The sequence below is a fragment of the Oncorhynchus gorbuscha genome, linkage group LG12 (genome assembly GCF_021184085.1).
Source record: "Oncorhynchus gorbuscha isolate QuinsamMale2020 ecotype Even-year linkage group LG12, OgorEven_v1.0, whole genome shotgun sequence".
Lineage (NCBI taxonomy): Eukaryota > Metazoa > Chordata > Actinopteri > Salmoniformes > Salmonidae > Oncorhynchus > Oncorhynchus gorbuscha.
The window spans coordinates 17,331,327-17,345,432 of NC_060184.1; the positions used below are offsets into that span (position 1 = coordinate 17,331,327).

The following is a 14,106-nucleotide window of genomic DNA, read 5'->3' on the forward strand; positions in this document are numbered from 1 at the left end:
TAGATAAGTTGTGTCATCAGGTGTTAGGAATGTGACTGCTTATTTAACAGCTCTAGCTCATACACACCGACATTCCCAAGACCACACACACATGTACCCACTCCAATTTAGAGTACAGTCAGTTTGAAAAGAGCCTTTTCATTAAACATCCTAATAACACAGTGCGGTGTATACCAGGTGGTCCTCCTATAGCCTCTACTGCAGTCTTCTCTCTCCTTCAGTATGACCCCAGTTAAATATATACTGTGTTAGCCCCCAGGGGGCTCATATAGGATAGCATCCATGGAAAACATAGGTGTTTGACTGGGAAACACATTTAAAGTTTGGGTAACCTTAGTTACGCTGCAAGACGAGTTCCCCCTACCTACCCTGAGGCCTACAGTAAGGCAATGCTGTCTGCAATGGTACCCTATTTAGGGCCCTACAGGGCTCTGGGCAAAAGTAGTGCACTTTGTTGGGAATAATGAACCATCTGAGAAAGAAGCAGTCAAAGACAGGCTCTCCATCCATCCGGCATAACAGTGACATCTAGTGGAGAGACAGTGAATAACCCCCCCCCATTCCTCATTCAATTGAGTTGGTGTCAGCAGTGAGGTTGACGGGAGGGCAGCCAGCCAAGAATCCGTCTTTGTGCTTTACACAAAAGGTCCTGCAACAGATGGCCAATATATCATCTGTATCTTCCAGGCTACTTTCCATCAACTTCATTCACATAACTTTTTGCCGAGTATTTCTGCAATCATACGCAGTTTCTTTACAATACTTTGACCTTTTCATTGCCACTGCAGATGTTGTGCTTTACTACTAATTTCAGCACGTGAATTGCTGCTGTACAAAAATACCAGCAGATTCAATGCGTGCCATCCGTATCCTATTTGGAGCCATGTGGTCTACCGATAATAAGTCAATACGACATTAGGCTTTGACTTAGCGAAAAGCTGACTTTATTTGTTTAGCATATGCTTGTTAACTTCATACAACATGTAAACAGTACAAGTTCGTTCCACAAAACCATACACAATGTACAAAATATTTACAATGTTTGAATGATAAAATATTAAAAACAAATAAAAACATAATTTAGTCAATGCTGATTTACTTATGATAGAAGTTATTTAGACAAACTCTACTTAGGCCAGACTCAGTGACGTGAAACTAATTGAACAAGGTGTGTACCTAGAACAAACTTCCATAATATCAGTGTTACAAACAATGGTGACTAGAAAAATAGTATTACCACCCAATCCACCCAGTACATTTCTAAAGGAATGCAAAATGTGCCATTATAATTACGTTTCCCTTTAAAAGAGGGAGCATCTTATCCCAAAATCCCTAAGTGGCACTATACTGCACATGTCATAAAAGAAAATGTGTTTAAAAGACTAAGAAACATGGATAACCATTCATACAAGAAAGCATAGGAATATCCACGGCACTTCTTCAGGAATATTCTCGATAAAATAAGGAATACAATGCTGTTGTTTTTTTGTTTATGGGCATGCCTAGGCTCCTACTCATAAAGTATTTCAGAGTAGTGCTGATCTAAAATCAGTTTCGCCTTAAGGGGTGGGGGCTGATCTTAGATCAACACTCCTAAACTGAGCCGCTTTATAAATAGGGGCCGTGGAGAATCATATCCGATGCCTCTATGCCTGTCATTGTTCTGTGTTGGTCACACACTGTTTTCAGTGATGCAGTGGGTCCGTGGAGCTTCGAGGGGGAAAGACTGCTCTCTGCTGCCACCTGGTGGGCCCATTTTGAGTTGAGTGATCTCCTGCAGTAGCACCACGTTCCCAACCCTCCATTGACGATACCTCTGTGCAGTAAGAAGGGGATCTGCTAGCACGTGATCTATAGCCAACAGGTCGGCTTCTTTTGCCTATTGAATATATAAATCAGACTAAGGTGTTGGAAAGACATGTAGAGCTGTTCACATTTCAACAGGAAATAATGTAGGTGCATCTAAGGGTATTGTAGCCAGGGAATATCAGTAAACTAAAAACTTCCATGTTCATGGGTTTGATTGACAAACTATGAGAGATCGGGGTTATGGGGAGCTACTACCTGAAACTAGTCCAGCAGAAATGCTCATTTACACTTTGTTTGAAAAATAAATAATGTCGTGCCCTACTGGACATGACCCTGTTCTAGTAAGCAGAAAGCTCATCGACCCAGAATGAAGCGACTCACCTTTAAAGTGCTGTTGAGGGTCCTAACCAGATGCAGCTTCTCATTGACTCTGTCATTTTTGCAGCGTTGAATGAATGACGCTCTGAAGTCCCTCTTCAGTTCTCCAGATGGAGATAGTCTGGCATGCTTCAGATGGATGTACAGTGCCTCCATTTCATCAGATGTACCCTCTAAAAATCATCATAATAATACATCAAGATTTGGCATACAAATATGCCATCATTTACATGTTATCATTCAAAATAATTTCATAAGAACAAACAGGCAGTATAGAGGTGTGGGTGTTAACTAGGCTACTATGCCATCTTTTGTGTCAATCCAGGATAATGAGATGATTTTGTGTCAATCCAGGATAATGAGATGATGTTGTGTCAATCCAGGATAATGAGATGATGTTGTGTCAATCCAGGATAATGAGATGATGTTGTGTCAATCCAGGATAATGAGATGATTGTGTCATTCCAGGATAATGAGATGATTGTGTCAATCCAGGATAATGAGATGATGTGATGTCAATCCAGGATAATGAGATGATGTTGTGCCAATCCAGGATAATGAGATGATGTGATGTCAATCCAGGATAATGAGATGATGTGGTGCCAATTCAGGATAATGAGATGATGTGGTGTCAATCCAGGATAGTGAGATGATGTGGTGTCGATACAGTGAAGCTAACAGTTTACCCTCCTTTCCTCCCTGGGCCTCAGCCCCCGGTCCATCCTCCTCTTCCAGTCTGAAGGGGTGGAGGGGAGCGCCCTGTCCCACTGCCCTCTCTGGAGAAGGGACATCCAGCCAGGACTCCGTGCCCTCTGAAGTCACAATGGTGTCAGGGGCAGACATGGGGTCAGTGGAGTGACATAGGGACGAGGTGGAGCAAGATGGGGGGACATCTCCCTGGGTAGAGAGAGAACAGAGAACAACATCCACACTGGGTTAACATGAGGCTTATTGTCTTATCTACAGCAACAGACACAGAGTCTAAACACTAGCACAAAGTAGCATCAATGCTGAACAATCTTCATACATACAAAGCAGTATAATGGGACAGAGCACTCACATTAACAGAGTCTATGGTCAGCTGCTCAGAGTCGAAAGCGTCAGATGTCTCCAGTGACTCAACCTCCTCTTGGTCACTCTCCTCACTATAGCACTCTAGACAAACGCACACACGCCAATGGATTGATGCAAATAATCATGATATCCCTCTGACAGGTAGAAATAGGCTACTTTGTAGCTAGTTGCCATTTAATAGAGCTTTTTGGGAAAGCCTTTCCATCTACCAGAAGACAGTTTGGTCTATCATTACCATCATGATATTGTTCCTGTTCCTTAATTGTTTGACACCTGGACGTTTTACTTCATATTATGTCTTCTTCCCTTGCTTCAAAGTAGCCTATAACCAAAATCCGACCACAGAAACGTGGAGGCAATCATTTTGTCTAAAGACATATTCATTCTCCTGTTGTATTGGTTCTTCCAACTTTCTTTTATTGTCTATCAGCCAAAGGCATTATCCTAGTCACAGTAGCAACTCATGAAAGTTGTTGGATCTTTAAATCACGCCCTTTCCTAAATTTCCAACGGATATTTCGATTTCAGTCCATTAAACCGCTCGCTTTGCGGGGTGCGCATTTTAGAAGGGCGTTTTCCCGCAATTGCATTTCGGGAACTTTCACGCGTAGGCCTAGCGCCGTGTGTACATTGCTGCGCCTAAAATGTGAAGGAATAGTTTATCAACATTTTAAGCTAAACATTCTGATCTGTTCCATCAACCCTATTAATTGACGTGGTTTATACTTCCACTACACTACTTTGATGCGCATCAGTGGAGATTAAGAAATGTGTACACGCAATGCGTACTGAAAAATAAGTGGGTATACCCTCCACTACACCAACGGTGTTCGCCTAGCTTATTTCTGGCTTTCCTCATCAAGAAAACAAACCAAACAATTTAATATTAAATATTAAAAATATCCATGTAATGTCTTGAGTCCATTACCCCCAGTGTTCCTCTCTGACGACTCGTCCAGTGTCGCAGCCGCTGCTGCTGCTGACAGTTTAGACAGCCACCTGTAACATTGAGAAGCCATGACTGAAAAACACTAATACCTGACCAGTACGGCCAATGTTTTATGTACTTAGGAGGCAAATGTCCTCTTTGCACATGCTTCCTCAAATAGCTTGTAGCTTCCTGAAATAGCTTCAGGATGGGTAACTGTAATGGCATTTTAATATGGCCCCATGAGACCAAATGAAGCTGAGATAATATACAATAAGATTAAACTTTTACAACATTTAAACAGTACACAAAAAGTCGTTCACATAAATAGGTTATATTTTCAAAGTGTCAGCCCACATCCGCTACCAGCCCCTTTTACATCAGCGTTACACAAACACAGATTCAACAAGGAGACAGATATTTCACTGGATGTATAAATATGAAGCATCTGCTTGGCGTTTCCAGTGGGAGAATATAAAATTAGATAGATTTTGGCCTACATTTTGCGAATGTTGTCATCATTAAACATTTGATCTCAATACAGTTTTATGTCCCCAAATTAACATATGTTATGAACAGAGTGGACTAAGTTTTATAGACCTTAGCCTTTGCCAAAGTTTTTTTTATTTTTAAATCACATTGTTTAGAAGGAGTGCAAAGTCGAATTGAGTTATTGCACACCGCATTTCACAGAGTAGGCGTTCCCTAACGGAAATATGCAGATGTATACTAGAACCGACCAATAGGATCTCGCTAGCTCGTGCTTGGCTCTGCAAACCTCCTTGCTTGTTCTGCCCACTATAACTCATCTGTTCCCATTGGAAACGACAGGCTGTGGTCTGTCTTGGTTTAGTTATAACACATTTGGCACAAATAGGCTACAATATCCTGGCCTGCCTCCATTGCCCTCTTTTTACATACTCACTTGTTCATCTCTCTCAGACTCTCAGGCGGCAAAGTAGAGTGTCACAACCTGTGGATGGCTGGCCTTCATAGCACTGGATGAGATCAGGCAAAACAACAGAGCCATCAGATCAACAAATACTACATTAAGTGTTTTGAGTGTAAACGTGAAAAATGATCTAGAAATACAATTCTTATTATTACTACGACAGGATAGGACACTAAAGGAGAGAGCAGAACACTGCTCTGTGTGTTAAGAGAGAGAGTTATTTTTGGAAGGAAGCTAAAGTGAAACCACAAAATGGGGTCAACAGCAGACGGGCAGTTATTTTATGCATGCGTTCATACCGTAAAGAACAAAAGAAACATGGTTTAGGGTTGATGACTTACACAGACGAAAGAATGTGATAATACAGAACACAGCGTGAAATATACCGTCAAAGGAAGGCAAGGAAGAGTTACTGTACAAAGACTACATTTGAGCTCGACTTGCAAAAGCTCAGCAATTTCCTGTGACCGTGTGGTGTGTAGCCCACACTACTCGGGTTTCCAACAGGCCAAATGGAAACTTTAAATGAGAAGAACCTTACTGCTTTTTCTTGCACTCTGTTGCTTGGTCGACAGTGGAGTTTGTAAGTTGGATGTATCCTTCTGCTTTCTCAGCCTACACACCAAGAGGTAACAGAGAGAGAAACAACAATAACATGCATAATTGATTACGATCATGTGACAAGACGATAGTTAATAAATATGGTTGGTTAGAGGAACATTGTCCGGGAGAGTAGTACACATTACTGTTTTAATATTTACAGTTGAAGTCAGAAGTTTGCATATGTTTAGGTTGGAGTCATTAAAACTAGTTTTTCAACCACTCCACAAATTTCTTGTTAACAAACTTTAGTTTTGGCAAGTCGGTTAGGACATCTACTTTGTGCATGATTTCACTTATAATTCACTGTATCCCAATTCCAGTGGGTCAGAAGTTTACATACACTAAATTGACTGTGCCTTTAAACAGATTGGAAAGTTCCTGAAAATGATGTCATGGCTTTAGAAGCTTAGAGGCTAATTTACATAATTTGAGTCAATTGGAGGTGAACCTGTGGATGTATTTCAAGGCCTACCTTCAAACTCAGTGCCTCTTTGCTTGACATCATGGGAAAATCAAAAGAAATCAGCCAAGACCCGAGAAAAAATGGTTCATCCATGGGAGCAATTTCCATACACCTGAAGGTACCACGTTCATCTGTACAAACAATAGTACACAAGTATAAACATCATGGGACCAAGCAGCCGTCATACCGCTCAGGAAGGAGACGTGTTCTGTCTCCTAGAGATGAACGTGCAAATCAATCAGGTACAAAAGTATCTATATCCACAGTAAAACGAGTCCTATATCGACAAAACCTGAAAGGCCGTTCAGCAAGGAAGAAGCCACTGCTCCAAAACTGCCATAAAAAAAGCCAGACTACGGTTTGCAACTGCACATTGGGACAAAGATCGTACTTTTTGGAGAAATGTCCTCTGGTCTGATTAAACAAAAATAGAACTGTTTGGGCATAATGACCATCGTGGAGGAAAAAGGGGGATGCTTGCAAACCGAAGAACACCATCCCAACTGTGGGGGGTGGCAGCATCATATTGTGGGGGTGCTTTGCTGCAGGAGGGACTGGTGCACTTCACAAAATAGATGGCATCATGAGGTAGGAAAAGTATGTGGATATATTGAAGCAACATCTCAAGACATCAGTCAGGAAGTTAAAGCTTGGTCGCAAATGGCCTTCCAAATGGACAATGACCCCAAGCATACTTCCAAAGTTGTGGCAAAATGGCTTAAGGACAACAAAGTCAAGGTATTGGAGTGGCCATCACAAAGCCCTGACCTCAAACCTATAGAAAATGTGTGGGCAGAACTGAAAAAGTGTGTGTGAGCAAGGAGGCCTACAAACCTGACTCAGTTACACCAGCTCTGTCAGAAGGAATGGGCCAAAATTCACCCAACTTATTGTAGGAAGCTTGTGGAAGGCTACCCGAAACATTTGACTCAGATTAAACTATTTAAAGGCAAAGCTACCAAATACTAATTGTGTATGTAAACTTCTGACCCACTGGGAATGAGATGAAAGAAATAAAAGCTGAAATAAATCATATTCTCTACTATTATTCTGACATTTCACATTAAAATGAAATGGTAATCCTAACTGACCTAAAACAAGGCATTTTTACTAGGATTAAATGTCAGGAATTGTGAAAAACTGAATTTAAATTAACTTTGCTCAGGTGTATGTAAACTTACGATTTCAACTGTACCAACACGTACGCTACGGTCACAATACGCAGGACTTCTTATGGTCCCGAGAATTTTTAAGCAAACAGCTGGAGGCAGGGCTTTCTCCTATAGGGCTCCATTTGTTTTGGAATGGTCTGTCTGTCTGTGAGAGACGCAGGCTCGGTCTTGAGCTTTAAATCTTTATTGAAGACTCATCTCTTCAGTAGGTCATATGATCGACTCCCTCTCTCTACCGCACCTGTTTTCTCGACCTCAATACTCGGCTATGAAAATCCAGCTGACATTTACTCCTGAGGTGCTGACCTGATGCACTCTATGTTGCACCCTTGACAACCACTGTGATTATTATCATTTGACCCTGCTGGTCATCTATGAACGCTTGAACATCTTGGCCATATACTGTTATAATCTATATATATATATATATATACTGTTATAATCTATATATATATATATATATATATATATATATATATATATATATATATATATATATATAATCTCCACCCGGCACAGCCAGAAGAGGACTGGCCACCCATTAGAGCCTGGTTCCTCTCTAGATTTGTTCCTAGGTTCCTGCCATTTTAGTGAGTTTTTCCTAGCCACCGTGCTTCTACATTTGCATTGCTTGTGGTTTGGGGTTTTAGGCTGGGTTTCTGTATAGCACTTTGACATCAGGCGATGTAAAAAGGGCTTTATAAATACATTTGATTGAATATGAGCATACATTTTTGTATACCCTAAACCAGAGATGAGCAACTTTGATGGGGCTGGGACAAAAAATGGAACTCATCATGAGGGGCCTCCGTACCTTGCGAGCAAAGCAGCCCCCCTCATTACAGCAAAGTTTTAGAGTTCATTATCTGCAATTCCTCACGTTGCCATTGGGTGTAGAGAAAATGTTGCTGTTTTAAAGCAAATTTGCTGCAATTCTACATATTTTGCTATACGGTGGAGGCAAAATTTTGCAGTTTTTAATATGATAACTGATGATCAATGGGCCCCACCCCGGTCGGTAATTCGACCATGCTTACTACAAGTTTAGATAGCTGGACACTAGACTTATTTAACAATCTAAAAATATTTAGCTGACCTGGGGTAATTGAGTGACTGCTGACGCACAACTAAATGTCTAAATAGCACCTTGTGTATTCTATTATTCTAACTGAACAGTAAGTTATTTTTAAATTGGTCCGTAGGCCTACAAAATTGGGGCCGCCGCCAGTTCCCCATTCCTGCCCTAAACTAAAGCATTTTGAGATTTAGCTAATAAAATGTTTCCAGTCCCAACACAACATAACAATAACACATATTAGAACACAACAACAGATTAGCAAAACAACATGTTGGATTAGATTAGCACAACTCCCAGACAGTTGTGCTAATCTAATCTAACACAACACAGATTGACAGCTTAGATTATTTATTTATTTGTATTTATTTTACCAGGCAAGTCAGTTAAGAACACATTCTTATTTTCAATGACGGCCTGGGAACAGTGGGTTAACTGCCTGTTCAGGGGCAGAACGACAGATTTGTACCTTGTCAGCTCAGGGGTTTGAACTCGCAACCTTCCGGTTACTAGTCCAACGCTCTAACCACTAGGCTACCCTGTCGCCGCTTAGATTAGCACAACTCAACATCCTAAAAACAACAAAGATTAGATTAGCACAACACTAGGACTTACCGTTTGACCAGTGTACCAGTACATGGATATATTTTTCAGAACAAACCAGTACTTCTTCCATTTTGTTCCCAGGAAGCCCTTGCTCTCCTTCTTCTTGTAGAGCCAGCCCTGGTAGTCCACCTGACCCAGCTCCTTCAAAGACACCTTGCGACGGCTCATCACAGAATCACCTATGGTAAGCCTACCTATGGGACCTACAGACAGACAGAGTCAGGCACTGCAACATTAGCTACAGTACAGGCAGGCAGGACGACTACGTCCTTAGAGTATATTACTCTGTTATTTGTAACCTTGTGAGCAGGTCATCTAGACCTTTGGTTGGGGCAGGCAAGTATTGTTTTCTTCAACACTTTACCATTAAGTAGCCCTTTGTATTCCACATTTGGCAAACTAGGAAAAGCCCATGTTAAATAATGGAATCTGTACATTGTAATGTAATCTAATAGGTTGAGAGGTGTTGATCCTACCCTTTCTAGAACTTCTAGCTATCTTACCTCCAAACACTGTCCTGAAGGTACTGTACGGCACCAGGTGAGTTTGATCCAGAGAGAAGAGATATCCTATTACAGCAGCATGTCACCAGCATGCTGGAGCCATCAGGCACAACAGCTCATACAGACTCTCAGAATGACAAGAGGATGTACATGAAGAGCATACCCTTCCTCCTTAACGTTGTCCAAGTATAGCCTACATGTAGAGCTTTGTACAGTCCAACAGTTACAAACACCCCTCCTGCTGCTGTCACCACCAACCACTAGTCACAGATAAAACAGCATCCTGTTTCATTTACATTTAAGTCATTTCACATGGCAATAGCATGTTGGTCTTGCTCTCCAAAATGTAGTGACATGGGTTTACAAAATGATATACATGTTAAGCATTTATCAACCCAAATATGTTTTAGTGGTTTGATCAAACTACATGCAAGAGATCAAATAAAGACATTAGCCCACTAGTAGGCACAAATGGAAGTGAGAGGAGCTGACTGAAAATGTCATTTGGGGTTAGTACTGCATGAGGGCACGTTTCACCTTTCAAATTCATCGCGGCAGTTTGGACAAACACTATTCCTACATTTTAGACACCACCCTGTGTACTATCTACTTGTATTCGGCTACATATTGAAAATACCTTTACTCATATAAGAAAATCACAATCACGAACCTTCATTTTGCAGTCTAGATTTCCAGGTAGCGTGTAATTTAATATGAAGGCAGTGTATTAGATATCATTTAGAAAGTGTCTGACGAGGATAACAATTCCACGCATAAAAAAAGGTTCAATTAAACACGGATACTTTAACGTCGGTACTTCTGAGTAATGATTGGCTGAATGAATTAGATCAGACGAGAAACAACTTTTACACAACGCCTCCTCAACCTGTAACAAACTTCTAAACTTTTGAAAAAGTGCATTATCCAACCCATCAGATTAAGAAAGCTACTCTTCAGAATTTTTAAAAGCATTGTGTTCTTCGTGAAGAGACAGCAATTGCATGAAAATACACAATTTTAGCATCAAGAAGCGTTTTCTGCTGCTGCCCTTGCTACTGATGATGAACGATTTCCGGTCATTATTCTTAATTTTCTATTTGGTTCAACATTTCTCAGTTTCCACTAGTGACCACAGCCACAAAGTCCAAATTGGCTTTAGCAAAAAATGTGCTTTTTGGTCTTAATTTAAGGTTAAGGTTAAGCAGAAGGTTAGCAGTGTGGTTGGTTTAAGATTAAGGTTTAAAATACATTTTTTTAAACGAAAAACTGTACAAATGGGCGGAGTTGACTTTGTGGCTGTGGTAACTAGTGACAACCGTTTCCTCCGTGACATGCTTGATATATGCTGTTCTGTCATCCGCCACTGAAAGTCGCCGTAGTTCTTAAAGTCTGCATACTTTAGGCAACAAATTAATGCAGGCTGAAAACAACTTGATAGTTCCTTCAGAACACCTAGGCCAGGGGTGCTCAAGTACTATTTGAGAAAGTCCGGTCGCACACATTTTCTTAGGTGGCAAAAGTCCGGATGTATAATGTAATTTTTCAGCGTAGTAACAAACCCCCACTCCGCAACCCATGCCCCTCTTGTTGGTGGACAGAATATGTTGCCGTTTTAAAGCAAATTTCCCGCAATTCTACACATTTTGCATGGGGCAGGTATTTTTGTTGTTTTTGCTGTTTTTAAGCAAATTTCCTACAATTCTATGCATTCTTCCATGTGTGTTTATATGGTACCAACAATAATAAAATAAAACAATTAGTCTTCTCATTTTTTATTATTCTTATTTTTCTGCCAGTTGAGTATGGAGGACCTGGGCCTTAATCTTTAGGCATATGATCATATTACATCACATGCATTACTCTCATAAAATACTTTATCTGGGATTTGTTCTCCAATTCACAACTAAACCTCTTTCCAGACATGGGCTGCCTGTCTGACCTGCGTAGTGTGTACCAGTGAGTTAGTACGCCTAAATCCTAGATTCCAATCTGATTGTGAAATGCCATGTAGGGCAGGCTATAGTCCTTTCTGTGATCAAACAGTAACAGAGCTTTAACCAACTGGGAACACACTGGTTGAATCAACGTTGTTTCCACGTAATTTCAATGAAATTACGTTGAACCAGCATGGAATAGACGTCGAATTGACATCTGTACCTAATGGGAAGCTATGTCAAAGTCTGCCTCATGATCGGTCTGCATTAAAAAACTTTTCGAAGTTCTGCAATATGTTATAATTATTTTTTCAAATGGCAATCAGATCATTATTTTTAAGTCATTATTGTTGAGATAAGAAAGAACAAACAAGAAAGAAGCAACCAAAAGTGAAATTGGACCTTTTCATTATAGTTTAGAAAATGTTGAAACTATCACAGAGGTATTCATATCGCAAAGCACTTGAAAAGTATTGTGAGTTGCGACAACAACGAGACAGCCTATAGCGAGGAGGTCAGAGACCTGGCCGTGTGCTGCCAGGACAACAACCTCTCCCTCAACGTGATCAAGACAAAGGAAATGATTGTGGACAACAGGTCAAAGAGAACCGAGCACGCCCCCATTCTCATCGACGGGGCTGCAGTGGAGCAGGTTGAGAGCTTCAAGTTCCTTGGGGTCTACATCGACAACAAGGTCCAACATGGTCCAAGCACACCATGACAGTCGTGAAGCGGGCACGACAAAACCTATTCCCCCTCAGGAGACTGAAAAGATTTGGCATGGGTCCTCAGATCCTCAAAAGGTTCTACAGCTGCACCATCGAGAGCATCCAGAATGGTTGCATCACTGGCTGGTACAGCTACTGCTCTGCTTCCGACTGCGAGGCACTACAGAGGGTAGTGCGAACGGCCCAGTACATCACTGGCTGGTGTGGCGACTGCTCGGCCTCCGACTGCGAGGCACTACAGAGGGTAGTGCGAACGGCCCAGTACATCACTGGCTGGTAAGGCAACTGCTCAGCTTCGGACCGCGAGGCACTACAGAGGGTAGTGCGAACGGCCCAGTACATCACTGGCTGGTGTGGCGACTGCTCGGCCTCCGACCGCGAGGCACTACAGAGGGTAGTGCGAACGGCCCAGTACATCACTGGCTGGTGTGGCGACTGCTCGGCCTCCGACCGCGAGGCACTACAGAGGGTAGTGCGAACGGCCCAGTAAATCACTGGCTGGTGTGGCAACTGCTCGGCCTCCGACCGCGAGGCACTACAGAGGGTAGTGCGAACGGCCCAGTACATCACTGGCTGGTGTGGCGACTGCTTGAAGATCTTGAAAGTGCTCTTTATTTGGGTGGGATAATGGAATATCTTCCTTTGAGTCTTCAAGTTGAAAAGTCAGATGGAAAACGGCCTCCGACCGCGAGGCACTACAGAGGGTAGTGCGAACGGCCCAGTACATCACTGGCTGGTGTGGCGACTGCTCGGCCTCCGACGGCGAGGCACTACAGAGGGTAGTGCGAACGGCCCAGTACATCACTGGCTGGTGTGGCGACTGCTCGGCCTCCGACCGCGAGGCACTACAGAGAGTAGTGCGAACGGCCCAGTACATCACTGGCTGGTGTGGCGACTGCTCGGCCTCCGACCGCGAGGCACTACAGAGGGTAGTGCGAACGGCCCAGTACATCACTGGCTGGTGTGGCGACTGCTCGGCCTCCGACGGCGAGGCACTACAGAGGGTAGTGCGAACGGCCCAGTACATCACTGGCTGGTGTGGCGACTGCTCGGCCTCCGACCGCGAGGCACTACAGAGGGTAGTGCGAACAGCCCAGTACATCACTGGAGCCAAGCTTCCTGCCATCCAGGAGCTCTATACCAGGCTGTGTCAGAGGAAGGCCTAACAAATTGTCAAAGACTCCAGCCACCCTAGTCATAGACTGTTCAGTCTGCTACCACACGTCAAGTTGTACCGGAGCGACAAGTCTAGATCAAAGAGGCTTCTAAACAGCTTCTACCCCGAAGCCATAAGACTCCTGAACATCTAGTTAAATGGCTACCCAGACTATTTGCATTGCCCCCCCCCTTCCCTCTCTTGTCATCTATGCATAGTCACTTTAATGAACTCTACCTACATGTACATACTACCTCAACTAACCGGTGCCCCTGCACATTGACTCTGTACAAGCACCCCCCTGTATATATTGGTATTTTTTACTGCTGCTTTTTTCTATTCTATTATTGGAATAAAGACACTGATTTCCTCCTTTAATACAAGCTTCACAGCTCTTGCATATGTTTAGTATGTATGGTTAGTGTTGCTAAGGCACTATCTGTGTCTCAGTGTCTTCCTGGTCATGACATCATGGTATAGTTTCACATTGAATCATACCTGTTTTATTGAAGACCAGTTATTGAGATAAAGTAGTTACACTTTTTTGAAATGTTACCTGAACTTCACAAAAATATGCACTCACTCACTCACTCACTCACTCACTCACTCACTCACTCACTCACTCACTCACTCACTCACTCACTCACTCACTCACTCACTCACCACTCACTCACTCACTCACTCACTCACTCACTCACGCACGCACGCACGCACTCACTCACTCA

General features: G+C 42.5%; 1 protein-coding gene across 1 annotated transcript; it reads right to left on the bottom strand.

The window, feature by feature from the left end:
* Positions 1–921: 921 nt before the first annotated feature.
* On the bottom strand, positions 922–10,700 carry LOC123990617 (interactor protein for cytohesin exchange factors 1-like). Its single transcript, XM_046291252.1, is given in 11 exon segments — positions 922–1,879; positions 2,191–2,360; positions 2,874–3,084; positions 3,248–3,342; positions 4,190–4,260; positions 5,115–5,137; positions 5,139–5,187; positions 5,683–5,756; positions 9,070–9,263; positions 9,564–9,586; positions 9,727–10,700. Coding segments are annotated over 9 exon segments (1,059 nt in total). The 5' UTR covers positions 9,229–9,263; positions 9,564–9,586; positions 9,727–10,700; the 3' UTR covers positions 922–1,672.
* Positions 10,701–14,106: the final 3,406 nt, after the last annotated feature.